General features: G+C 42.2%; 2 protein-coding genes across 5 annotated transcripts in view; both read left to right on the top strand.

Annotated features, from left to right (window-relative positions):
- Window positions 1–759: 759 nt before the first annotated feature.
- On the top strand, window positions 760–5295 carry LOC135498421 (aquaporin-like). Its single transcript, XM_064788686.1, has 5 exons — window positions 760–1047; window positions 1400–1526; window positions 2194–2453; window positions 3359–3508; window positions 4006–5295. The coding sequence occupies exons 1-5, from the start codon at window positions 812–814 to the stop codon at window positions 4193–4195; spliced, it is 963 nt and encodes a 320-aa protein (XP_064644756.1). The 5' UTR covers window positions 760–811; the 3' UTR covers window positions 4196–5295.
- A 1674-nt stretch (window positions 5296–6969) lies between these two features.
- The window catches only part of LOC135486659 (bifunctional heparan sulfate N-deacetylase/N-sulfotransferase-like), a 70426-nt gene continuing 50377 nt past the window's right edge, over window positions 6970–27018 (top strand). For 2 of the 4 annotated variants that reach the window (XM_064769671.1, XM_064769643.1), the window contains exons 1-4: window positions 6970–7057; window positions 17737–17789; window positions 18499–19667; window positions 19976–20102. In XM_064769671.1, the coding sequence (XP_064625741.1) occupies window positions 18666–19667; window positions 19976–20102 (1129 nt within the window). In that variant the 5' untranslated portion in view covers window positions 6970–7057; window positions 17737–17789; window positions 18499–18665. Of the gene's footprint in view, window positions 7058–8877; window positions 9215–12607; window positions 12674–17736; window positions 17790–18498; window positions 19668–19975; window positions 20103–27018 lie in introns of those variants that run through there. The other 2 variants (XM_064769652.1, XM_064769661.1) reach the window with 2 other exon arrangements.

Genomic DNA, 27018 nt, shown 5'->3' with positions numbered 1-27018 from the left:
TTTAACGACGGATATCGCGTTTGTCTATTGTCAGAAGTGCAATTAATGAAAACGTGTGTGTTATGTCTGGTACACCAAGAGATGATAACACAAAGTAATCAGATTGACTTACTGATGTCAACCAGAGAAAGAAAGACCTCGTTTTCGTCCTGGGAACATAATTTGAACATCTCTCGTGACTATAAAGAAGAGAACATGTTTGGAGAAGGAGAAAGCAGACAACGTCGCGCAAAGTCGTATGCGCGTTTTAGGCGGTTTTGCATGAGCGTATTCGATTGTCGAAGCTACTTTAGACTAGATTCATATGCAGTCGATTTCGTCCTAGTGATCGTCTTTCCTTCATGGGCGACAGGGCGAGGCCAGTCCACTGCGTCCGGAGTGTGATTCTAGACCAGCACCATTAGTTGGTGCGTGACTACTGCGACCTTGGAACCACACGCGTCTGGTTTATGGTATCATCCAATGGTACGCGACGAACGGTTGCTAGAAAGCATGTTAGCTCCTAACATCATGCTGACATGTTGTTAAATGTGCATTGATGTACATGTAACAACATGTCAACATGATGTTATAAGCTAACATGCTTTCTAACAACCGGGTTGTTGAGTGGCGAAGTGATCAAAGTGACGAATCGGGTGGCCAAAACTGGTCCTGAATTGTTTCTGGAACACCCTGAGAATTGGTTGAGAACAGGACTTTGTAAGAAGAAAACCAGGTCAGTCTGTGGTTTGTTGACATACTGTATGGAACAATCAAATACCACTTAAAATGGAGAACTAGGTGTATACAGTTATTACACTTGCAATGTGTAATGGCCAAGGAAAAAGGGACATCCAAGTGTCTTCGTGTCTTCCTCGGATGGCGCAACGGGGACACAGTCGCCTCCAAGGCATTTTACCTCGCACGGGCCTGCGTTGCTGAGACGGTCGCGACAGCAATCCACGTCTATTTGTGCCTCTTGTGTAAAATGACGGATAACTTGGTGGCTATTGCATTGGTGAACGGGACTTCGATAAGTTTTCTTGCTGTGGCCTTTGGAGAAATCAGGTGATGACATACAGTAGAGAGAAGACCTACCGGTCAGGCGCAATAAATGCAATATTAGCGCCTGTCGCTTCAGGCTTGTCTCGGGAGGTTTATTGATTCCTGACCACAAGGGGCAACAGCCCTCGCAGTGCCAGTTAGGAGTATCCAACATGGCAGCGTTGGTTACATAGAACTGTTCCTGATAACATCACTGGCACGTGTTCCTCAAACAATAGCATCCCTTACCTGGAGCGTTTCGCGAAGAATGCACATTGCTGATCGGAAGTAACAGCCCTCGCACTTATCGCTCCGGGAAGTTGAAGTGTGTCTAAAAGTAGCATCCCTTACATATAGTTTCTTCCTTTCATTGCAGTGGTGCTCACATGAATCCTGCCATTTCCCTCAGCATTTGTATCGCTGGACGGTTGCCCGTCCTATTTTTCCCGTGTTACGTCATCGCACAGCTAGCTGGAAGCATCGTCGGCGCTATTGCTGCTCGGGTGAGTTCGAAATAATCAAATTCATAACATGATACTCAATTTGAAAAGAAAACCAAGTCTTGAAATTGTCATAAACTCTGTTTTGTGAGGCAGATCAATCAGTATAATGAGTTTAAAGACGGGAGCATGTTTGGAGAAGGAAGAAGCGGTCGCACAAACGTGCACGGGACTAAACTGACAGATCGTGTAGTGTACAAGCGTGAGGAAATCAGTGTGATCATTCTTTTGAGGATATTAAACATCTCCTAGGTGATTTGGCCCACAAGCTTTCGAATGCATGTCTTTATGATATGGCCACCGCATACATGGTTCACTATACCGGCTCTGCAGTGCATATGACGTGACTTGAAACAAAAAGATGAAATCCGGTGATTAATTTGATGATGATGATGATGATGATGATGATGATGATGATGATGTTAGTGATGATGACTACTACTACTACGAAGACGACGACGACGACGACGACGACGACGACGAAGACGAAGACGACGACGACGACGAAGACGACGACGAAGACGAAGACGAAGACGATGATGATGATAATAATGATAATAATGGCTGACAGTAGCCTCCACTCTAACGTTTCCGATTGGAATATATTCATTGATAGAGTTGGACTTTTCCGGTACAATGCTTAGTAGGCCAATATCTTACCTTCTTTCAGATCATAGTTCAACCTATACCCGCTCCCATCACAACAGACTTAGTGACGGGGAACCACACCATGTCAATGTACATGTACATCAAAGGAGGAACTCACCACCCAGAGGTGGGGGTCGACATTCTGCATGCCATTCTAGCTGAAGCTATCATCACTGCCATACTCACCTTGACAGTCCTTATTTCTGCCGTAGATAGAGAACACAAATCGCCCCTCGCACCACTCGCCATTGGTTTTGCAGTCATGAATGGAATAATAGCTAAGTAAGAGTTACTCCTCACCAGTACTGTCACATAGTTGTCGCATGCCGATATAGCTTATCGACAGGTGTTGCAGCCCATCCTACTCTTACTCTTGACCAATACTGTGTCGTAAGTTGTTGGGCAGCTTGCTCCTGACCAGTAACCGTAGTGTAAGTTTCAGTACAGTTACTTCTGACCTATACCACGTTATATGCAGCGCAGCTTAGCACTGCCAGTTTTGCACAACAGCCAAGCAAGACGAATTGTGGTCTTCTTGTTTTTGCCGTCTGTGGGGAAACCAAACGTCGGTTGTATCACTCAATAATAATCTACCTGGTTGTTAAATCAGTATAGCACTAGTAAAAAGAAACATCTCTCACCATTTGCAAGTCAAAGGGTAGGTATGGCGTTCCGACGAATATTACTTCCCAGCAGTAATGTAATTTTATATCACAGACTCTCGCCAAAAAGACTGTTTAACACCTTCAGCGCCGAACCACGTAGATCTGCGTGGCCCAAATCCCCCTCCCCTTTGAGCTGGTTATCGGAGTCTCATCGACTTCATGAAAGAACTACGCATTCGCCATCTTCAGGGCAAAGGAGGAGCTGAAAAGGTCTTTTCAGTTTCTACCTTGCCCTGAAGATGGCGATAGCGTAGTTCTTTCATGAAGTCATTAAAGTTCTGAACTACGCCATCGCCATCTTCAGGGCACTGTATGGTCTTTTCAGTTCCTATCTTGCCCCGAAGATGGCGATGGCGTAGTTCTTACATGAAGTCCATGAGACTCCGATAACCAGCTCAAAGGGGAGATTTGGGCCACGCAGATCTACGTGGTTCGGCGCTGAAGGTGTTAAATACAATTATTGTGATTTTTTGTGTACGTCTTGTTTAATACTTCTATACTTATTCGTTTATTTGGTTGCAGTCAAAAAACGACCGGTGGCTGCATGAACCCTGCCCGAAGTTTCGGCCCAGCCGTCATATCCATGGCTTATTTTCCCAGCGTCTGGGACAAGCACTACATCTATTGGGCGGGTCCAATGACAGGAAGCATAGCGGCAACAATCTTATATTGGTGAGAGAATCTAGCAACGCGAACGCCTATCACATTGTTCGGCAACGTGATTAGGAAGTTGAATAATTGGATAGGCGTTCTGGTGGGCGTTTCGGGCGCTTTGCGAAACTCCCTATAGTATTAGCTAGAAGTAATGTGGTCATCTTGTTGTGACATCAGTACTCAGTTGTACTGTCGATCTTTCTCAAAGCCATTGATACAGAAATAGTGTGAGGATGCCATGGGTGTTTCTTCCTACGATAACTGTAATACTGATCAGGAGCCGTAACAACTTTTGAGCTGGTAGCAAACCGGGGTAATACCTAGGAGTAGCAACACTGAACAGTAATGATATTCCATTACGCTGGTGACGTGAAAGTCGCGACGGCTCCTGACTCAACTGATATTCGTATAAACAGTCAGAAGTATATATGTGACCCAAGATAGGTTCCTCCTCGTTTGGCGTGATGGCTTTGATCAGCAGTGTTTTGATGCATGTTTTCTTTCTCTCCGACCAGGATAATATTCGCGAGTACCACAAACCGGGAGGAGTATGCTGTGGTACCACACAGGAAGGGGTCGCCGGCGGGGGAGTTGGAAGACTCGGATGAGGAGGGAGATGATGGTCACGCGATAGGCCTGAACATGCACACACAAACAGAGCGGACGTGGGGCTCCAGAGAATCATCAGAAGGAAGTTTATTGTAGGACTAATTCAGAGAAAAAAACCCGGATTATGTGATTTGTCAGAAAAAGTGGTGCTACAACATTTTTTTGACGGTCAGCCATAGTAAGATTATAGGCCCCAGTAGATTTCCATGCAGTCTTTTTCGTCTTCCTGATCGCCTACCTTATGGTGACAGGAAACATTGCGTTGTGCCCGGTGGCTAAATGAAGTAACATTTCATCTGAAAGTCCTTTTGGTCCAACTTTTAGTCACCCTGGCATAACCAGTGGTTTTCAATATACTCCGCCTGTAAATATTTCCTTGACTATGTATAACCCGACCTCCTTGCCGACGTACCGGCGTTGTTCTTCTGTCTTTAACACCTTCAGCGCCGGTGTTTCGCCCCCCCCCCCAACACCCCCTTTTCAGACCCCAGAAAAAAAGTATAAGAGATGGCTGCATAAGGTCTTTTGCAGTAACTTCTCCAAGACAAGGTGTTCTTGAATCAATAGAGTTATGTTAGCTACACTCCTTTACTATATTTTATTTTTTGGTCGAAAAAAGGACCAACAATGACCAAAATGACCCCGCTTTCCAACACCCCCCCCCCCCCACCCCCGAAAGGTTCCCGGTGTCGGAACAGCTTTTTTTTGTAATTCAGTGGCTTGGTCTTTTCAGTTCTTCCCTTGCCCTGAAGATGGCGATGGCGTAGTTCTTTCATGAAGTCCATGAGACTCCGATAACCAGCTCAAAGCGGGGGGGGGGGCGGGGGGGATTTGGCCCACGTCGATCTACGTGGTTCAGCGCTGAAGGTGTAAAGTCTCTTTCTTCACCACCTATTACCAAAACCTTGCTGTCCCCACGACTACATCCTCGATTACCAGAGGATCAGTTGCATGCTCCTCCCCTTGCACGCAAGGTTGGTAAGTGCCGAGTGAAAGGCCCTGAAGCTCATGATCTCCGTCCACGGCTCGATGTGCAGCCAATCAGATCATTGATCGGCAACCTGCCAAATTTGCTATGAAATAGTGATAATGATAATAATAATAATAATAATAAGACGGCGCCTCATGCTATAACTTATTGTAAATACATTGTATTGTTTTAATCAATAAACATATATCTGAAATATCATTGCGATGTAATACATGACCATCAAAGTCCATCGCATTATTTTATTGACTGTATTTGACTCTATCCACAGTTCCAGGTCAGAGTTTGGACAATGCTGGAACAATTGCACTGCAGACTGTAAACTTGGTCAGATCATGAACCGTTGAGGCAAATGTCTGATCTTTTGCATCATGTCCCTGAAAATTGAGGCTCCGCTATGTGTGCATACATTTCCCTTCTATGTCTTTGACCTCTATCGCCCAAAGTGCATGGTGGTTGTCAATACAAAACTGATCTTGATTTGACTTTGGGTCTCTGTCCACTAGGGGAGTCGACTTAGTCGTCGTAACGTTGTCGCTGAGGGAATGGCGGTGTAGAAGTAGAACATGTCCCCCTGGATAGAATGTCCGTCCCTATTGTATTCTGACGGATTATGGTAGATTGTTCTATCGAGGCCAAGCCGTCAGTGGCACAGAGATTAAAGCCCATGATAGAATCCTTTGTTCCCGGACGCACATTCTATTCGAGGACATTGCAAACTACTTAAGTCTAAGATTGAGCCGGGAGAAGACAGAAAAAAATTCCACATCAAACTGCAAACCAAATCGCTTCATTTCCCGTTGAAGCTATCATTCGTACAGTGAAGACGGACACGGCTCCTAGCAGAGTTTACAGCACAATGTTTTGAGACAACGCTCCGTCAGCTGAAGACATCTGGTGGTCACAAGTAGAACCAAACAACCTCGCGTCCGTTTCAATGGTCGATGTTATATCCAATCCGCGTTAGCAGCTCATGTGATCTTTGAGATTTCGCGGGAAATGAAACCGTAAACAAACGCACGTGCGCAGTTCAAATGGCAACAATTGCCGACCTGGGTTTTCCCGGTGATTTAAAAAAGGTTTCTTAAAGGGGGGCTATAGGTAGGGCGGTAGTGTCATTGATAATAAACCATGTCTTTTAGGATAGGTTTTATTTCGGACATAGTTAATTGAGACATTATGTACCACAGAGCCTCATTTTTCATTATTCATTATCGGTTTACAGCCTGATTTTATTACTGGTCAAAACACGTGAGTAGTAGAACGTTCTGTTCCAAGTCATCATTGTCACAGCTCAATGCGGATGGTTCGAATACATCTATGTCTTTGGAAACACTGGGTCAAAGCGCCAGAGTTGATGCCATCAATATTGCCCTAGAAGTGACATCCACGTCAAGAAAGACGAAGAAAAAATGATATCATCGAGCTACTTAAATTAGTGTTTATGTCACCAGAAAAGACGGCAACAATTTTATTTGATCTCTAGAGTCTAAACCATGAGACAGTACCGACCTGGCCCCTTTAATAGCGTAGCGACAAAAGACAAAACACCGGGAAAACCCAAGTCCGCAAATGCTCACCATTTTAACTGCGCACGTGCGTTTGTTTACAACCTGCTAACGCGGATTGGATATAACATTCACCGTTTTCCATGCATTGTGCGATTTTAATTCGTTTCTCAAAAGCTCTTCGTTTACAATTAGGTAAATTAGGCCGTTTACTTTATGTCGAACCCTCTTCTTTAAAAGATACAAATCTACGGACGGGTATCCTTTTTTTCAAATGTAATCCACGTGCGCATTCGTATTTCCCGCGTTTAAAAGGTGACGCCACCATGGTGGCGTCACCTGTTATTACTCGTTGTGCAAATCGAAGATGTAACAAATTGCTAGCTAATTCCAGTTCCAGAAATTTTTCTTGTGTTTGTGGATCGTTTTTGTTCGTAAATATACGTTCATATTTTGAATTTGGTAAGTTTTGTGTCGTGTAAGGCTTCATGTGTGAATTTGTAGTAGCATATTCTTTCAGGTTGCGTTTTTTCTCCCGATTTTCGAGTGTTTTCAGCTGTTTACTTCAACTGTTTTACTTCATTCATTCTCATCTTCCTGCACTACACTACACTACAGTACACTGTGTTACTAGTTAGTGTTACTGTATTCTGTAGTGTTACTGTTATAGCATGCACACATGTACATACAGTTACAATACATCTACAGCTGAACAGCACACAGCACTACAGAGACAGTGAGTAACCATGTCAATGATGTTGATGAGTGTAGTTGATTTTATTTAGTGTACTGAGCATGTAGTTTTTACACAGGGTGTTACCAATGTATAGTAACATGCTTATTTATTCATGATAGTAGGCAATTTCGAGTTGGTTTGGCTGGGCCATTCATATTAAAGGGAACTGAAACCGCCAAGCCAGTTCGTATGACCTCGTTTTCATTTCCCGCGTATCGGGTGATCAGAACGAGGCATGAATGAAACATGGCGCCTAGCTGTCATGGCTGTCAATCATTGAGTGACGTCACTGCTATGGAATTTACTACGAAAACTCATGAATGAAAGATCGCATGACTCACGTGATTCTCACATGATTCTCAATAATAACAAATTGAACTGCGCATGCTCGGGCACTGGGGGCGGAGTTACAAATCTGAACTCGAATAGGAAGTTGGAAGTTTGACTTTCTCCGGCGGTGAAAGTCGAAAAGTTGAATAAGTCGCTCGGCGGTTCCAGTTCCCTTTAAAGGGACAATATAGGCAGCAGCTAGGCAGGTAAGATAAAGTTACACAAAGCCGCCAATAGGAGTCTCTCACATCTTGCAGTAGGTTGAAATGATTCACGCTTGTACGAGGGATATATTTAGTGTAAGTCTGACATGACCAAGGGCCTTACTCTGTTGACTAGCCACTTGAAGATGGCCAAATTAGCCCCTCACCTCCTGCCTATAGTCCCCCTTTAAGGAGACAAGGTGGGGAAACTAATCAAATTTGACTCTCGAATTGTGAAATTTGAGCGACTTCAACAGGCAGACAGTGGATGCAAAACTATTCTGAGCTATGCTGTCCTGAATAAAGAGATGTCCTGACTACAGAGGTCAATTTGAATGGAAATGACAGGTTTAGGACCAAAATCGCCTCCTTATTAGAGAGGGTACGTCCTTCATACAGAGGTGCTCCCTAGAGAGGATGTCAGATCACTGATGAGTGTTTGACCTCATGACCTAAAATGCTGATATTGCAATAATTGTAACCTGACTGTTTGTCTAAAGTGCCCAGTGCTGCAGGTTGGTATGTATCTCTAACCTCAATTCAATCGGTAACTGCAGAATAAATAATGATGGAATTAAAGAAGAATTATGATGATAGACAACTGTGGTATAGTTACTACATGTACATGTAGATAGTTGTCTGGTAATATACTCTTTTCAATGGGTTTCGTACTTTCATGCTTAAATATTTTATAGCAGTGGCCTTCCCATTGACTTCTGGGCAGGGTTCTTCTTTGAGTTGTGACATTGCCCTGTACTGGCAACCAGATATTTCACCTATTCCCGAAAAATACACTGGAGGACTTCTGTCTACTGGTTTGTGAAGAAGGACGACCACCTTGTTCAGTCAAACAGGATATGAGGTTCCTGATGGCACTCTCCTGGAATCCAGGTATTCTGCATGACAATGATTTCTCAAAGTCATAATCGGATATTCTTTCTAACAATCTTGCCCCAAACACCAATGATTTGTGTCGTAAAACATTGTCAAACAAGGCATGATATCATTGATATGAACCACAAAGGTTTCTCCTGGTGACACTCTCTGTGACAAGGGTGACTCAAAAGCCAGTGTCGTCAATGCTGCATCGCGTACGATAATTAATCCCTGGGGACGGAAGCAAGATTCATGTCATCAGAGAATGATTCACTAATCCAATCGGATGCTGATGCCTGGGATCTGTATAATGTCATCATTCACCTGAAAAAGAACCATTACTGTACAGTAGCTCGTTGCTAGTGCATTTATGACATCGGAGACGGTTGCTCGCGAGAATAGACGACAACTCTACCAGTATTTTTCTGGCAGCGGAGAATGGGGTGCAAATACCCGCTTGGCTTGGAAAAGGAGGTACGTACCCTCTCTTCTGTGTGGTGACAATAGCTTGTTTTACTAATTGTCCTCCTTGGGCAGGACTGGAACTCTAATTCTTGATGGTGACGCTCTGTCCCTGCTTCCATTGGCTTCCATCGGCTAGAGACTAGAGTAGGCCATTTGATTATTTTAAGACTTTGAGGGCTTCGATTTACAGGAAGCTTTTTGAAATGGTCAGAAATGTGCAAAAAAATGGTAGCAATCATGGGTGCGGAGTACTCGATACCGAAACTTTCCACTTGATTCATGTTGTCACAAATTGGAAGGCAGGCGAGCAATGGCTTTGACAATAAACTATAGGCCTCTGTCGAGGAAAGCAAGCAACTACATTGTAGCCTTGATAACTGCATTTTGCTAACGGTTTAGAATGATACTGCCAGCAAAACAGCTAATGTTGGTAATGGATTTAGATTAGAGTCACTGAAAGGCAAACAAGTAATGGCTTTGACATTTGTTGACAGTATGTCAACAAGCAAACAGCTAGCCTTGCAAGCTGGGCATTGTATTCTCTTGTTATACAGCCTTCAAATGAGAAAGACTTGAAAGGCAGTAAGCTATGGCCTTGACTTTTGACTATCAGGTCTTTTCTATGTCAAAGTAATATCATGAATAGTTGGCTGCATGTCAATATCAAATGCTCCATATTTCCATATCCAGCCACTTTAGAACAGATCAGTAATATTTGAAAACTGCTTGCAAATACCAACCAAACACCCAACATTGCCTCTTACATCTGATGTGGTCAACTAAACACACCAAAAACATCTACAACAATAACAATGTAGAAATGATAAATTGAATTCAAACACGGACACTTTATCGATTTGTACATCCCTTTGCGCCAATCGCACATTGCCATTTCTAAATAATTGGTGGTTTTTGGATATCATGGATATGAGTTAGAGATTTGTGATCGATATAGGCCAGCTGTAAGATATTGGAGAATAAAGCAAATCATAAAATGGTTTCTGATTGCGACTACTTGGAACTGCATTTTTGCCATTTGAGATTTTCTATTGCGCTGTTGGTGAAATGCTGCTGTAGATGATGCTGTTGTATACAACTGTCCTGACAATAGATGAACAGCTGGCATAGTAGGCCCTGTATGGTTGCTATTCTTGGATGAACTCCTACCATCATTGTACTTGCTGTGAGAGCATGACTTGACATGCTATGTAACTATATACATTATATTTCACTTGCGCTGTAACTGTAAACCAACTTGCAACAATCACCAGCCTCCATTCCTGCCATTCTTGTAGTTAATTAGGCAGTCAATGTTTGGTAAGTCAACACGAGGAAGAGTTTGTCTTGTGAAGAGAGCCGAACACATCCTCATGATGTTGCTGGAATGAGGAAATGCTTCGTAAACAAATTTGTTGAGAAGGGATAGTGGCTCAAAGGGGTGAATATTTGGTTGTCAGCAACACTGTCATACACTTAGATCATGACGGTTAAGTACGCACGTTAGGGGTTGAGAGATGGGAATTATATATATAAGATTTTGAGAGCTCTTCCCGCCTTGGAGGAGGAATACTCACTGAAGAATGACACTATCTCCAAGTGCAGAAGGAAGGCTAATTTGGCTGAAGAAGAAGACTGAGGACCGCTTCCCCTCATAGATGGGCACGACTCCCCTCACCCACATCCCCATGTCTACATTCAAAACGAACAACATATGATAAACTGATATGCTGCATTATCCATGTCCCATTGGGTTCGATGAAAGAAAAGTTGTGAAAATATCTCATTAAATTGTCCTCTTGGAAAAGGACTGGGGAGAAACGTACAATCAGCGAGAGTCAGAAAACTGGCTGCTGTTGTTATTGCCGATGTCGGCACAGCTTGATAGCCATTCGAATAAATTGCCTCATTCATATCATTCTGGATGCAATTCTCCAGCAGCCTTGTTAGTCACTATCAGAGTTCTGCATAATGCCGACTGTGGATGCAACTCTCAAGTAGCCACGTTGTCACTGCCAGAGTTGTGCATAACGCTGTCTTGGATGCAACTCTCCAGCAGCCTCGTATAAAGGCACTGCCGGAGTTCCGAAAAAAGTTGTCAGTCAATAGCTTCTAGCAACGCTGTACGCTCAGAGTCTACAGATTATTTTGTTTGCGTTGGTTTCATTATCGGTTGATGCCCACGGACAGGAAAGATATAATTGTGTATATTATAGCAATTATCGCATCCGTCTATCTAATAAATGACATGGTTTGGTGAGAGTTCAACGTAATTTTTTTAGTTCCTTCATCATAAGTTGAATGCCATATGTATTGTTCACTGTACATGTGATAATGCGTGTTCAGCATATGACATGAATGACTTTGGAGTAAATTGTAGTCTGGCGCATCAATGCATCGATGATAACGACTTGGGATTCTAAGTGGCTGCAACCGGAGTTCTGTACAACGCTGCCTGTAGCTTCTAGCGATGCTGTAAGCTCATGTTAACTAGCTGGTCCTTACTGATGAAATATCAAGGGATTGTCGCTATCACTTTGCATTTAACGCATCCTTACGTGACCCGCTTCTTCGTTCGCCACACACGGCAGATATTAGCCATACATGGCATTGTCTATATATCATTAGAACAGGTGTATTATTTATTCTTATTGTCCAAAGATTAGTATCTAGATTTATTCAGTGACACTCCCTACCCTAGCTCTTCTGTTGTCGCCACAGGTATTTCTTTAACCTTGAGGACAAGGTATTTTCGTTAAGGGGTGGCATGTTACATAGCCTGTACGTATTCCCTGCTATTATTTATAGGCCCTTGCCAATATGCATAGTTTATACATGTGACCGTAGAGCTGTTTGGATGAGCTCCTACTCAAAATATTAAAAGTTTCATCATCACCGTTATCTTATCTTCAAGTTACGTTCGTACAATCACATTCCTCCACGCTGTCTGGCTCAAGTCTTCTATCGGCTTGAGTTTGGACAAGAACACGCCTTCGCTGACATTACACTCACATGGTACATATTGCTTCGTTGCCGCTTTCGTTATCATTCGCTACTCGTGGTTAGGAGTGATATAATCGTGTATGACTGGCTGGTGATTATCATCATTTGGCACATTCTTTGGAGGTTGTTATCTGGTGAATGACGTTGTTCGGCGGGAATTCACTTGGTATCTTTGGGGTTATTACATCATTAAGTGAATGACAATTGTTGACGTCTTGATGGGAGTGTGTTTATATTCAGCAAATGACTTTTCTAAAAGACTCTGCTCTACATTGTGTTTCGTTGGGTGGAACTGTTTAATAATGTGAACCTGTTTCATCAGTTGGAACAAGAAAAAGCACTTCCAGAGGATCTTCCTGTTATCTCTGAATGAGTAAACACAGCAGAATCAGCTAACCTTCATTGAGGCAAGTTGAGCCTTGTGGGATATCCTATAGTGGACTGGAATTCACCTGCAGTCTCTTCTAGGTGAGTTCTCCTAACCATTGGCAGCTTCTGTTGCTCTCTAAAGTACTAGATCTTCTTCTGTATTTATTGTTTCCTGCCTGGTTTCCGTTTTATTCAGGAATTTACTTTCTCTTTTGCTAATTAATGGATCCAATTGGTTCGAGCAGAGTTCTCTTTACCATCAACAGTAACGTCTGTTAAGGGATACCTCAGGTCTTTGGGATAAAGGAAATGTTGCCTTCTGAAGATGGAGATGCCACCAGGAAATGGGATTTGCAATATACATGTATGAACTTGTAGATTTCCAGAGGCACACTTTGACGCATCTTTCATCAGGTCAAATTCCATTTTCGAGACAGAAATGTACATATATATTGGCCAAAAAAACAGAAAATTACATGCATATTAAATGAATGAGAGTTTATTTACCGTGGGAAAGTGCATTTTTAGCAGGATCCACAATTATTGCTGAAATTACCAAAATCATGTTTTTTTCATGGTGAAGTGTCTTGATCATAGAAATAGTATCATATGAAATTGCCCCTGGGATTATAGAGATGTACCTATTACATGTTGAAAAGAAGTTTACCTTTGCACCGATCAAGTCATGCTGAGCACGTACCAAACGAACGAATGCTGCTTTTTGCATCTCTTATCCATTAGTGAAATTAGGAAAGTTTCTCCAAGCGTTCTTTTTCCATCATTAGGAGGAACGATATTGTTAGTTGAAACCATTTCTTCTCTATTTATTCTAGAGGATGACATGGAGATGTTGTGTTTGTTCTTTTGTTTTATTTTATTGGTTCTCTGGGGGGTGATTTAGTTCAGACATTTGTCTTAGTAATAGGTGAGAACAGGTTTTGTTGAGATGGATAAGGCTTTTTGACGATCTTCTGAAATTTAGTGGCAGTAAAACACAGAATAGAGCGTGTTGAAAGTCGCAATGTGACAAAAAGGTTTCTGTTCTAGCCAATTTATGCCAAACAGCAACTAGAAGGTAGGGTAGCCTCGGGGAAAACTGCCATGTATGAAGGAGCACCAAGCACCATTAGCCTAGTGGATGAAACTGTCATACACCAGGGCAGAATATTGGGCGTCACATCTGGGCAAAGCAGCTCTAGTCTATTTTTGGTTGAGATATACGGCGATTTGAGATGAATTGTGTTCCTTGTCCCTGTCACAGTGTTGGGCATCAAGAGTGACAGGTTCCTGATCATCACAATAGGATTCCTATTATAAGAATTTTTCTCTCTTGAAAACTCTGGATGAACAAGGTTCTTGTACAATATATTATCACTCTCACATTCTCCATTTCACTAGTGGCATGATTGGGGTCTTTCATTGCTTGGCAGACACCCCATTGTGGGGGCAATAAAAGTTTTATTGTTCCTTGCTGGCTCCTAAATGCCTGTTAGGATTCAAAATATTTTTAGTTAGTCTGGAATGGTGGATATAATGAAGGCAATTTTCTTCTCACTTGAATGAGCGGGGAGTATCCGGCCTGGGGAGATGCATGCCTGTGATCTACGTGTATTGTACACACCACTGCCTAAATCATGATATTGTTATTTTTTTATAAGCTTGTCAAGTTTTCCTTTTGAGGACATGATTCAGCATTGGCAATAGCATCATGATTAAAAAATATTCAACAGTGTCTCGCCAAGCAGTATCACAAAACAGGATTTTCATGTCACGATTTGATATTATCATCATCCAGGATGTTTGTCAACGTTTTGTAAGCAGACGTCAAGTGCTGCAAACAAGCAATGAGAGCTGGCCCTAGTCTAGACTCCTACTTTGAGGTGCCATACTGGCGAAAACCTCAATTCAAAACATTTAGATCGGACCATATTATGGTGGCATACGTGGCACTGCAGCTTATGCAAATATTAGACATTTCCACATCATCTGCTTTTGTGTTGTTGGTCTGATTTCGTCAGTTGGTTCAGGATATCAAAAATGACACAAGTGGTTTGAGGTAATTTCATTTAGTACCATTTCGGCAAATTAATACGGGTTTTTTTTGGTTGAAAATCCAGGTTTGATCAAATACACCAATACAATCTTACTTCATTAAAATACGACTTCTGGTCAAAAGGTATTGCTTTTGTTTCGTTTCACCCTGTTTTAAATTCCTTAGTCCGAAAACAAGATACATTTGCTTGTTCCTTGAGGGCTTCGAATCACTGTCACATTTGGCTGAATTTTGGGGTAAAAAGGGCACAGTGGTGGCCCCTAGGGGCGGCAGGGCGTATTGCCCTTATGTCGAGACTGCCGAGACTTAGCGCTCCATGGTTGTAGGGAAATTGCCATCTTTATACAAAATCCCTTGCGAGACTAAAAACCATGTTGCTAAGAGAAACTGTTTGATCCCAGAAGTACATTTGTAAACACAGCATCTTCTGCTGACTCTTGTTTGGTAAACATCACAAGCAGAAGTTAAAAATGAGATGAGAGCAATATAAGAATGGATATCAGTTGAGTCAAACAAATGAAATAGCGTGTAATCATAGGAGGCAGTAGCAAACATATTTGCTTTTCGTATTCAGAGGCATCAAAGAGACACAGATATGATTAGGGATTGAGAGGCATCAACATCGCAATGAAAGGCACCAACATTGATGTTGATGCCAGAACATTTGGCCGTGGAAGCTGCTGTGTTGATTCTTAATATTGCAAAATGTGGGCCTTATTGGACCAATGTCGCCATCTCAGATTTATAAACACAGAGTCTTCTGCTGAGTCTTGTTTGGTAAACATCTCAAGCAGAAGGTAAAATGGTAAACATCATATTACAAGCAGAAGGTAAAAATCAGTTGAGAACAATAGCGATTGTAATCTGTTGTGTCTGACAGTGAAATGAGAGGTAATAGAATATCTTTTTTAAAGCACCTTTCCCGGTTACGAGTGGGCAAATGTGAGTTTCCAATCCTTTCAAATAAGACCTGCTCAATCAGCCCCTACAGCTGAGTGAAACATCGGCCACAACAAGAGCGCATGATTCCGATTTCTGAGGCTAGCTACTTGCTAATAGGTAATGATATAATATAAGGATATCGGTTTGACCACCTGACAAACTGTTTTGAAAGACGGCAGCGCAAAACTGTATTGGAAAACGATACTGTGTTGCGAGGTGGAAGGATAGAGCCTAATGCATGTGTGCGCCTGACATGCCTGAAGGCTACTAATAGAAATAAAGGTTGGAATATCAACATTAGTGGGTATTTGTTTGGAAAAAAGTCATCAGTAATGCATTTTATGGATTATTTTAGCCGTCCAGACGATAAAAAAGACAGAGACTTCAATCCAGTTTCATGAAAGTCCAGCTGTACATCACAGCTAAAAATGGGCTGTTACATCTATAAGCATCAGCGCAGCTAAGTGATCCCCAGATTGCTGTGGGATATCTTCAGCATAAATTTACAGGCATTGGACGGCATCATGAATTGCCCACGGCATAATACACATGGCTCATTTATCATCGCCATTAAATTTAATTAGGCAATTAATGCACTTCATGTGGAACCCCGTTAGTTTATTTAATGATTTCAGTATGCATCGACTAATTGCACCATTTGTTTTCTGTTGCCTCGGATGGGTAAAATTAAGTCCGCCATGAAATAGGAAATACATGTTAGGCTGTAAACCATGTAGGCTACCATGCACAGGCAACCACAACAGGTTTGCAATATCATCCTGCTCGGGGGACAGTTGAAAGCAAGTTACGATGCGCCCATTCAAAGATGGACAACCATAACGACTTGGCAGTATACAAGACCAGAGACGGCCAACGCAATGACCAGGAAGGATGCTTGACCAGAAATTAATGACAGGATGTGTTTTAACACAAGACCTGATCTGCCTTCCTGAGGCCAGAACAGTGTGGTGTTGCATTGTCTGATTGCAGGGTCCCTAATGGCGGCCTTTTGATTCTGTATTGTCCCTAATTAATCATGATACCCTTCTTGGCTCCAGAACCGTACATACATCCTCCGGGAGTCAGTTGTCTGCATGATACTATTACTTTGATTTCAAGTTTGTCTACCAATAGCTGCGCTTACACCACGAAATATTGGTGGACCAATTGCACTTACACCACCACATTGCCGCGACAAATTGGTTCGGCAATCCATTGCCGATACAAATTGCCGAGCGAATTTGTCCCACCAAGCTTGATGGTCCAAATTCGCCCGGCTTGTAAAAAGCTCGGCTTTGTCGTGGTGTACGCGCAAATGGATCGGCAATTAGCTAGTTAGATGGTTCGGCTCCAGGCGGCGCTTTCGAAATGGCGCTTTCTGCGCATGCAATTTATTGTTTGCGCGCCATCTGTAGCCAGATTTTATAACTAGCTGCAGTGCTGGTGTAAGCGCTTGGTGGATTTTCGATGGTGCGGCATTGTTCCCGAACCAAGATTGGTGGTCCATTTTCAGATGGTGTAAGTGCGGCTAATGTTTCATCATTACCTGCATCTTGAATACACTTTCCTTGTCCATCTGTGATAATATTGATTTATGTCAAGACAACCAACTGGCTAAAACCAGAAATGGTTACACAATCCAAATAATGATCACCATAATAGCCGCACTTACACCACCTGAAAATGGACCACCAATCTTGGTTCGGGAACCAATGCCGCACCATCGAAAATCCACCAAGCGCTTACACCAGCGCTGCAGCTAGTTATAAAATCCGGCTACAGATGGCGCGCAAACAATAAGCAGAACGCGGAAAGCCTTGGCAGAAAGCGCCATTTCGAAAGCGCCGCCTGGAGCCGAACCATCTAACTAGCTAATTGCCGATCCATTTGCGCTTACACCACGACAAAGCCGAGCTTTTAACAAGCCGGGCGAATTTGGACCATCAAGCTTGGTGGGACAAATTCGCTCGGCAATTTGTATCGGCAATGGATTGCCGAACCAATTTGTCGCGGCAATGTGGTGGTGTAAGTGCAATTGGTCCACCAATATTTCGTGGTGTAAGTGCAGCTAATGTTATTTTCATGTGAATTTTTGATTACAGGAGATAGAATGTACCTTATTCTGTTTGCATTTGTTCTTACCAACTGCCTGTTTTTGTACTTGCAGATGGTGCAATGATTTAGCTGCAGAAAAACCTGATTGTAACTTGTGTCGGCCAGGTATGTATGGTGATATCATAGTTGTATCTGAATTTTCAGAATTACTATCCTCTGGTTACTCTAAGCTATCCTGTAGTACCCACACTTGGTTAAAGTACTCTCGTCAATGTTTAATGGGGAATACTGAGGACAACATTATCCCCGGAAGACCCTGTGATGTTGGAGTACTTTGAGCAAGGATCTGTCCATGGACAACGCTATAAGAAGTAAAACTTAATTCCCTACAATGTAATTCACAAAATCCAGAGGAAAACTGTTGAGCCTATAAAGCATTGAGTTCCTTCTAATCAGATTTTAGCAGCTGCATCCCGGCGTCGTTGAGTCCCGTCCGTAAGACTCCAGCCATCTCATTAATCATGCTCACATTCAGATTACGCAGATTTTTCTTGCGGATAATTTGTTAATTATCATGAAAATTATGAATCATTGCCCGACTTGATTGGTGGTGAATGTGGCTGATGTCTTCCTGTTCCTGGTTTGGAAGGCGTGATTTCCGTGGTTAATGAAATATGAGGTTTTATTTGGTGACAAAAGCATAAAAATGTCATCAAAGTCAGAGGCATAGGCTTGGCTGGGGTTTGGATGTAGGGCAGCATAGGTGGATTATTTAGTTGGTAGACTGCAAGCTTTATGAATGCCTGAGTTTGAATCTGAAACTGACATTGGATTTTGGCTCAATGTTAATATGTCTTTGACTTTCTCTTTTCAGAATCAAGATTTTCAGCTAAAGGATGACGCACAGTTGTCAGCAAGATGGCTGCCATGTCGAGGGGTCGTAGGACTGGGCTGCATTTGGATATATCTGCGGAGATACATGGAGTAATGGTTGACATCACATAAGTCGGAGCTGGACGCGAGGAAAAGAAATTCTTGAATATGTTGCTGAAGACTTTTGGTCTTGGCAGTGTGTTTGCCCGTTGGTGCCATGTGCGTCAACCAACCATCACCAAAGGGATATTAGTGGCGATCATCTTCAGTGTGGTCTCACTCATGTTTCTGGCGCATTACGTCTCAAATTACCACTTTTCGACAATGGAGCGTAAGCCACCGGAGCCAAAAATAAAATGCCGTTTCAATCCTAGCCATCACACACCGTTTTCACCAAAAAGTCATTCCTCAAGTGCAAATTTACGCTATGATAATAGGGTGTTAGTGATAATGGAGACCCAGTTTTCACGCCTTGGCATAGATGTCTTAATGTTATTAGAAGCAAATAAAATAAGGTACAAACGGACGTTGGCGAGAAAAAATTTGCCGTATCTGACTCATATGGATAAAGGGAAATATGGTGTAGTAGTTTTTGAGAGTTTGCAGACGTACACAAGTATGGATAAATGGAATCGGGATTTATTGGACAAGTACTGCAGGGACTACAATGTGGGGATGATTACGTTCATAAGTGCCAAGAATGATAGCCCACTCGCCCTTCAGGTCAAGGGCATGCCGATAAAGCTACACACAAATCTAGCCCTGAGGGACTACCAGATCAACCCCGAATCTGACATTCTGAGAGTGACTCGAGCTGGGGAGGTTGCGTATGGGGACCTCCCTGATGACAATTGGACGGTATTTGCCACAAATCATTCGACATATGAGCCCCTTGCATACGCAAAGACTCAGTCCTCATCGAGTGTTGTCCACGAGTCTGATATTTTACATACGGTGGTTGTTCAGGATTGCGGCAACTTTGACGGGGTGCGGCGGGTGCTGTTTGGTAATGGGTTGCGGTTCTGGCTTCATAGACTGCTATTTTTAGATTCATTATCATATCTTTCCCATGGAAAGTTCAGTATTCCTCTGGAGAGGCATATATTGATAGACATTGATGATATATTTGTTGGAAAATCAGGAATACGGCTGAAACCAGATGACGTCGAGGTAAGCAGGCCTTCTCCCAAAGTCTGTTGGCTCATGAAAAACAAATCTGAGATCTACCGGTATTCATTGCTGCAATATGACTTATAAGAACTGGTACATTGCTTGAATGTGCTGCATAGCCAGTTTGGCCATTCTTCCAAAAACAGAACTCACTGTCATGGGAAACCTTAAATGCCATCTGGATCATTTTGTATCTTCCCTTAATTAGGGCAAGTAAATATGATACAAAAATTCTCGTTTGAACCTATTATCAAAATCGGGGCGGGAGGCACTTATTATTCTTATTTTTCATTGATCTCCCTTTTCAGGCACTGGTTTCATCCCAGGAACGGCTTAGACGTTCAGTTGAAGGATTTACTTATAATCTAGGATTTAGTGGGAAATATTTCCACCACGGGTCAACAGAAGAAAATCTAGGGGATGACAGATTACTGAGTAAGTGTTCAAACCTTTGTCATAATCGCCTAGACGCTATACCCTTGAAATGGTAAAGCATCATTTAATTGAATATGATATTAATACATGTATCTCAGTGTCACACATGTCATAATAAGCAGGTTTCGATTCCAATTCCGATAACTATATTTATGTTACATTATTAGTTGTGTAAAGACTCTGAAAGGTTGAAGTTCAAATACGCTCTCTGTCATCTTGAAGCGTTATTTGCTGCATGAAGATCAATGCCGGGGATCAATGATGTCAAAATGCTTAACAATACCTACATGTACCCGTCTAAAGTAGACTGTGTTGTAGAGAGGATCGAAATAGCTAAGAAGGGGTGACAGTGTTTACCCAATGGATGTTCAGCGTAAGTCCTACATCTTTGAATTCACTAGTATCTCGATGTCCAAATCCTTTTGAGGTAGAGAAGGTGACTTTCTAAGATAGATATTTCAAACCTGATCTTAAAATGATACCATGTAGCCACAATGCTATTTTACTGTATCTCAGATGAATGTTTATCCATCAGGTGACTGGACATGAAACCCCCTTTAGCACTGCCATTTCAAGAAGTCGCATCCTCCTCACCTTGTCCTTGCACTGACTGCATCCTCACCCGTTTTATCTTTTGCAAAAGTCAATGAGGAACCTGTCCACATCATTGAGCATGGCGTCCTTCATGTCCGTATGAGTCAAGTGAAGGCAGAGAAGAGGCACCAAGGACACTTGCACTGATTGCATCCTTGATTTTGGTTTGTGGGGACGAAATATCACCACCATATTAAGATTTGCACTCTCCTTGACCTTGCCTTGATAGCATCCATACCAATGTTGACGTTGGCCAGAGTCAATACAGTACTTGGTCACATCATGAGTCCTTCAGGTTTTACTGTAAATAAATGTTCGCAACTGCAGAGCTATGTCGAAAAGAGACTTGAAAGCCTCTAGAAAGGTTGGGGAAGTAGGAAGTGATTGCATCCTGTTATTGTTTGCAATGGCAAACTGCCTAACAGACCAACCGAAGATAGTAGATGTCTCTGGGAATAACAAAATAATAAAAGAACTTCTTCTTGTCTCCAGGACAACCATATTAGTCTTAGCAGACACCAGGGGCATGCCAATAATCCCTGTCTAGGGTTGACAGGTGCCCAATCAGGGAAGGAATCATGCTCAAAACCATTGTCTTGATTGGCTTCTTTCCCGACCTTGGGCTGGCAGTAAATGTCATCAGATGCCAGCAGCAGTAGTGAAATCTGTCAGAATTGACATGTCTTATATCTTGATAGTAAGAACGTAGTTTTCACTCGTCCAACTATGTTGCTTACTCCATTGAAGCCCAGGGCATTCATCTGTAATCTGTAATCTGTGTCTGTCATCTGTCTAGCATGTCTGGAGTTGACAGGAGCCTGATATTTGAAGGAAGAAAGCATCATCCATGCTGTTGCCTTGATTGCATCTTTTCCTGACCTTGGCAGTGGTTGTCGCAAGATGCCTCCGTCAATGTGGCGCTTGCAGAGATGCCAGTCAGATTGACATAAAGAGCTATCTTCACAGATGTCTGTAATACTGGGAGTGTATACCATGAAATAATCGTGAGATTTTATTTTCCCGAATGCACTGTCAGTATGCAAACTTAAAAGGCGCAAAACTGTTTTACTGTAACCCAATGACTATTTTTCACAGTAAACGTGATATTTAGCCTGTCACCAATTGAAAATCAGCAAATTTGCAACTCACAACTTGGCAAAGGTTTCGTGTCAATAGTGCCGGAGATGGTGAGGCAGGAACCCGGTCCTTTATGGTCATACTTACCCACTAATTGTATCTTTGGTCAATAGCGACCTGTGTGACTGGGGTCAATCTGTTTTTGCTGGTATCTTGATATCAGGCATGAGAGTCTTCAGGTTTTTACCTCATTTCAGGACTTTGGTCAGAATCTGCTGATGCGTTATGCCAATAGGACCTGTAATATCTGGCTTCAAAAAGGGGGTTTCAGTCTCCTTCTTTCCTCAATGTTGTTTCTAAATCAGGTCTAGCACATATTGTTTGCCCAGTTTCATGAATTACACTATCAAATATTTGCCAGCCTACACTACACTATAAAATATGTGGCAGTTTTCATAACATTTTAAATCTGCTTTCCCATATTGGTATAGCTTGGTGCTGCATGTAACAGCTCGTTGGGGCTTCCAAAATGAATGAGAGATGCACTTGTGAATTTGCCAAATTTCAGCATATTACTTTTCTGTTGAAATGTAGAAATATTGGCATCTGCACATTTGTACAGGAAGTACTTGCGAGAGACTATACAAGTATGAACTTATGTTTGGCAGGTTGAACAGGCATAACTCCACCAGCAAGAAGGAGAGGATGAGATTGCTGTTTACATGAGCACTGGCTGTCAAGCTTGAAAGAGTGGTCTGTTTTGATGATTTATGTGGGTGGATTATCAAAAAAGATTACCAGGAAGCACTCATTAAATGAAGCACTCAAAGAATGACTCAGTCATTGGATGTTGGTGAAAAAACAGTTACCACTTCGCTACTGAGCTTTTTAGCTAAACTTTTTATGCTACAGGTTCCCATGATGCATTTTATCATGAAGTCTCTGGACTGTAAGTGTGGCTTAGCTTACTGTGGATCATGACACACTAGGCCACAATAAAGGTCAATCTAAGCAACAGTTCCAGAAAAAAGCATTGAAATTAGACCCAACAGGCAAAACTAACTTTGTGAAAGTTCAATGAACAAAGCTGGTTTGATTTTGGTTTAAAGGTCATGTTTTGCAGACAATCAACAACAAATTAACACTCAGCGTGATGTATTGATGATAGCCCTGATGTCACTATCATCACACTCTCTATGTAAAAAATATCAAGCTGTAATAGCTGACCTTTTCTCCAGCATATTTCCATTAGCAAAGTGGCTCCCGAAGGGCTGAAACCGAACCATACTATAAAGCCCATCTTTGATTTCTTATCCTGTCACAGTCCTAGGGGATTTCGTGGTAATGTATTGTAATCTCACATTGTTTGCCCATTTCCTTCGGAGTCCTCATAAAGCAAACACTGCTATTAAAAGGATGTCATTGCTTCTCTTTCTTCACATGCTCAATGTGGCTCCCAAAGGAAGGATGAAGCCTAATTGCTTCCTCCTCAATTTCTCTTCAATGATCATTTGATTATAATTGTCATTCCTTCATGCGGCTTCTTTATAGTTTGTTCCACTGCTGATCGAGTCATTTCCTCTCATTTGTAAGGATTCTCTGTCTGGTTGTCAGAGAAAATCGTGCTTAGATGAAATCAGTTGTTGGTAAATTAGGTCAGTGTCAGTCTCTTGACCACAAAGGCTTTGACAAGGTTATGTCCTCCTTCTTCTTTAAAAGAACTAGCATATACCCATGGAGCGGGCAAAGTTGAAATGTAATATACATTAGTTAAATGGGCACGATGATTGAGCTACATTAAATTTCTAACGTTACTGAAGTTTTATTAAAGGTTAAACACGAAATTAACTGCATTTAGGGACTTATTGCTGCTATCTACATGCAACCCCCAATAGATTGATTGGAGTACGCTATTTTGCACAATGCATTGAGACCAGTGACAGCAGGTCCTGTTCCAAATAAGGCCCTCACATATTAGGCATATCACCTACCCACTCCCGTACCCAATGCCACTGTCGGACCAAAGCCAGGCGCATGGAGAGATGAAGAACGCAATTCAAACTGACAACATCAGTCAGTAAAGAATAAAACAAAGAGCAAGCGCTGGCCACTGTACATATTTTGTCCATCCTGGCATAACTGTTTATTGATACCCTGACTGCATGTTCCGGTAGGCCACTCTGCAGAATTTGCCTTATCACTCAGGTCAGTGTTTCTCGAATAGAACTAAAATAGAACAGGCTAATCATTAATCTCCCTGCTAATACCCTGCACCATGGACCAGGTTGTATAGCACTACATACGTGCTGGAAGCTAATACTGATGTGGCAGGGAGAATATGCGTGAAGTTTGTGTATGCTTTTGAGAATGAGCGGAGCTCTCCAGTCGACGTGCTCTCTGAAAAGTTGTTATTTATTCTTAAACCACGAAGATATTCGACGTATGACACCCTCAGTGACACTCTTACGTATGATCCAGACCAACGAAGCCAAAGGTTGCAAGAATTCGACGCATTTCCAAGGCCCAATTTTGAAACAAAAATTACCTCCTAAATAGCGGCCACAACGCGCATTATAGTATAGATTGACAGGAATCAAGATGGACTGTGCTGAGCACACAACCTTGGCAGTTGTCTCAGGAGCTTTAGCAGCATCTGCTACAGTCTGGACAATGTTTTTGTTGAAATTACAACAGCTTCTTAGCTAGTATTGACAATGGCCGCACCAGACACCCGGAAGCCAGTTTTATGATTGGCATTTCCATCAGCATTGTTAAGAGTTCTTCAAAAGTGATTTATTTGAGGTTGCTCCCTTGCTGATCAGTCATTTCCTATCTGTCAGAAAGACCCAATTTGCTCATTCTATTGCTGTCAGACAGGTTCGATTCTCAGTTACAGAATCTTGTGAATATGTAGCTTGGAAAGAAAATGCTCTGAGCTATTGGCATTGGGTTTTGGCATGAAAACTTACCTTTCGCTAGTCCTGAAAACTCTTCAGTTTGGCCAATTTGACAACAGTCTGGCCAGTTTGGCAAGTATCAGTATCTCCAGTTATACAATGTAATACACATTTTAAAAATTGAGCACAAAAAGCATACCATTTTCAAATATAGATAAGAACTTCTCACAAATATGTCAGCTTCAGTTAAAAAACTGATTGAGTCATTTGCCATTTGGCCAGTCTCGATGATCTCCAATACATTTAGAGTGAATGAATGATAACCAATAAATTGTGACCTTTCCCTCGGGCCACTATATCGATCAGACTCTGGGTTAAATCAACTCATGTTTTTATCTGGCTGTCGTCCTGTCTGACATTTTGCTCGGGTTGTGGTGCGGGGGGGGATGGCTAGGAGGAGTTTCGTATTGGTCAACATCATTCTTATGGCCAATCGTCCAGGTTGGTGTCAGTGTTCTCCAAAGCTTTAGAACTAACATGACAAAAGCGAAGAAGGACTAAGAGTGACTGATCTAGCTTAGAAGCTCTGCTAGCTACAGTTTTTGATGTAGCCTGACACTGACAGTGCATTTTAGTCATTAAGCTGAAGTTGTTTGACTTTTTGTTGATCAATTTACCACCACCTTGACCCAAGCTTAGAAATAAAGGAGCTACATAAAACCTAAATGTGCTCCTCTCTTGATCAGTTCCCCTTTAGTTTAGGTAATGTACATCAGTTGTATACCTCCACCTCAGTTGATCAGCTAAGAATCCTGCATACCCTGATGGATGCGTCTCCTTCTTGTAGAAGTCACTCCATGATTGCAAATCCAGACACTTTCCAAGTCAAATTCTATCTCGACAAAAAAAATCAATAATTAAGATTCCTTTGGGAAACTGTTATGTGGCCCATAAGAGCGTGTCAGAATAAAGCATGTCGAGGAAATACCAACATCGCCACTGGCATGTGTAAATGTTGCCTTGCTCTTGAAATGAATGACATTCTAAAAATGGTAATGCGGAATTCTTGTCTGCACTTTGACGGCTTGGAAACACATGGTGAATGTATTTACCAGGTTTTTACTTGGTGAGTCCAATCATCAGATGGAGTATTAAGGTAATGGCATCAGTTTTCATTTCAAATCAATGACATGAATGATCCAAATGTCTTTGTGGTTTTCGGTAGACGCAAGAGTTACTAATCCATTCTTCTTGAGGACACAAAACGGTTTCTACTTGTACTACAGTATTTGCGATGATAGCTGTCTGAGCCAAATGACGACAATAGATCTCACTGCGACAATTGTGAACTAACCTCTGGGCGATTCCAGACGCAAGAGTACGCAGCTATTGTTCGTGTCAAGAAGGAAATGTACTGATGTCTCATTCACTCTCTGCAAAAGGGCAGAGAAGGGTCACACGTACTATATTTCCGACGTCTCAAAGAGTTGCAAACAGTGGAGAGGTTACTTCTCTGCAGGCAACTGACTTTTATAATATCTTGCACTATTAACTCAATTTTGTTCCATAGCGGAGGGGACTCATTCTGTCACAATCACATCCTCCAACAAATCTGAAAAGCATGCGTTGTGGCATTGGAAACAAAATCACTTTCAGCACCTGACATTTCTGAGTAACTTGCTTATTTCTCTGCCTTGAAGAGGTCAGCTTGTTGCTCACGTCAGTTATGGATCAGTGCTGGCAGCATCATCAAGACAGCCGCTCCAGGGTATTTCAAAGATGGTTGCCAATTTCCATTTTGTCGTTGCTATTCATCATGTTTATTGGACAGTGTCAACCATCCTACTTTGCCACAAAGCTTACTTGATCCCAGTTGGCGGAATAGGTCTTCTACAGACTTAACATTAGCGCCAGGGAGGGTGGCTATCGCCTCCACTAGATCAGTAAATGTCAACTACATTTTGGCAAATGAACCCTAAAACCTGATACTATACATTTAGTATGCAAGCAGCATGGTAGACATCATTTCGCTTGATGCTATCTGTCATGACGACTTCACCACATAAACGACTCTGTTCTGTGGAGAATTTCTTACTTGAGGATTTCAAGCCCAACACTTAGCATGCAACAGCATGCATGGAAGCCATTTGATCGGGCTGACATAGAAGCTGTACGAGTCCTGCATCAACCGTTACAAGTATCATTCTACTTACAGCTCAAAAAACTGTTTTCGGATAACCATACTCTTTGTCTTAGCTTGTGACAGACCAAGATTGCAGCACTGCTTAGGATTAGGATTCAGCTACTGTTAATGGCAACAGCGCCCCAAACTTTGTCAAACTGCATCC

This window comes from Lineus longissimus, chromosome 1 (genome assembly GCF_910592395.1).
Source record: "Lineus longissimus chromosome 1, tnLinLong1.2, whole genome shotgun sequence".
NCBI classification, from domain to species: Eukaryota; Metazoa; Nemertea; class Pilidiophora; order Heteronemertea; family Lineidae; genus Lineus; species Lineus longissimus.
This window is presented reverse-complemented; position numbering and strand designations above follow the sequence as displayed.

What these genes read in the sequence shown, in the direction of transcription:
- LOC135498421 (XM_064788686.1), top strand. Translation starts at nt 812, where the DNA reads ATGGCCAAGGAAAAAGGGACATCCAAGTGTCTTCGTGTCTTCCTCGGA. An exon ending in GTGGCCTTTGGAGAAATCAG is followed by an intron (nt 1,048 to 1,399) that starts GTGATGACATAC and finishes CTTTCATTGCAG; the next exon opens with TGGTGCTCACATGAATCCTG. An exon ending in TCGGCGCTATTGCTGCTCGG is followed by an intron (nt 1,527 to 2,193) that starts GTGAGTTCGAAA and finishes ACCTTCTTTCAG; the next exon opens with ATCATAGTTCAACCTATACC.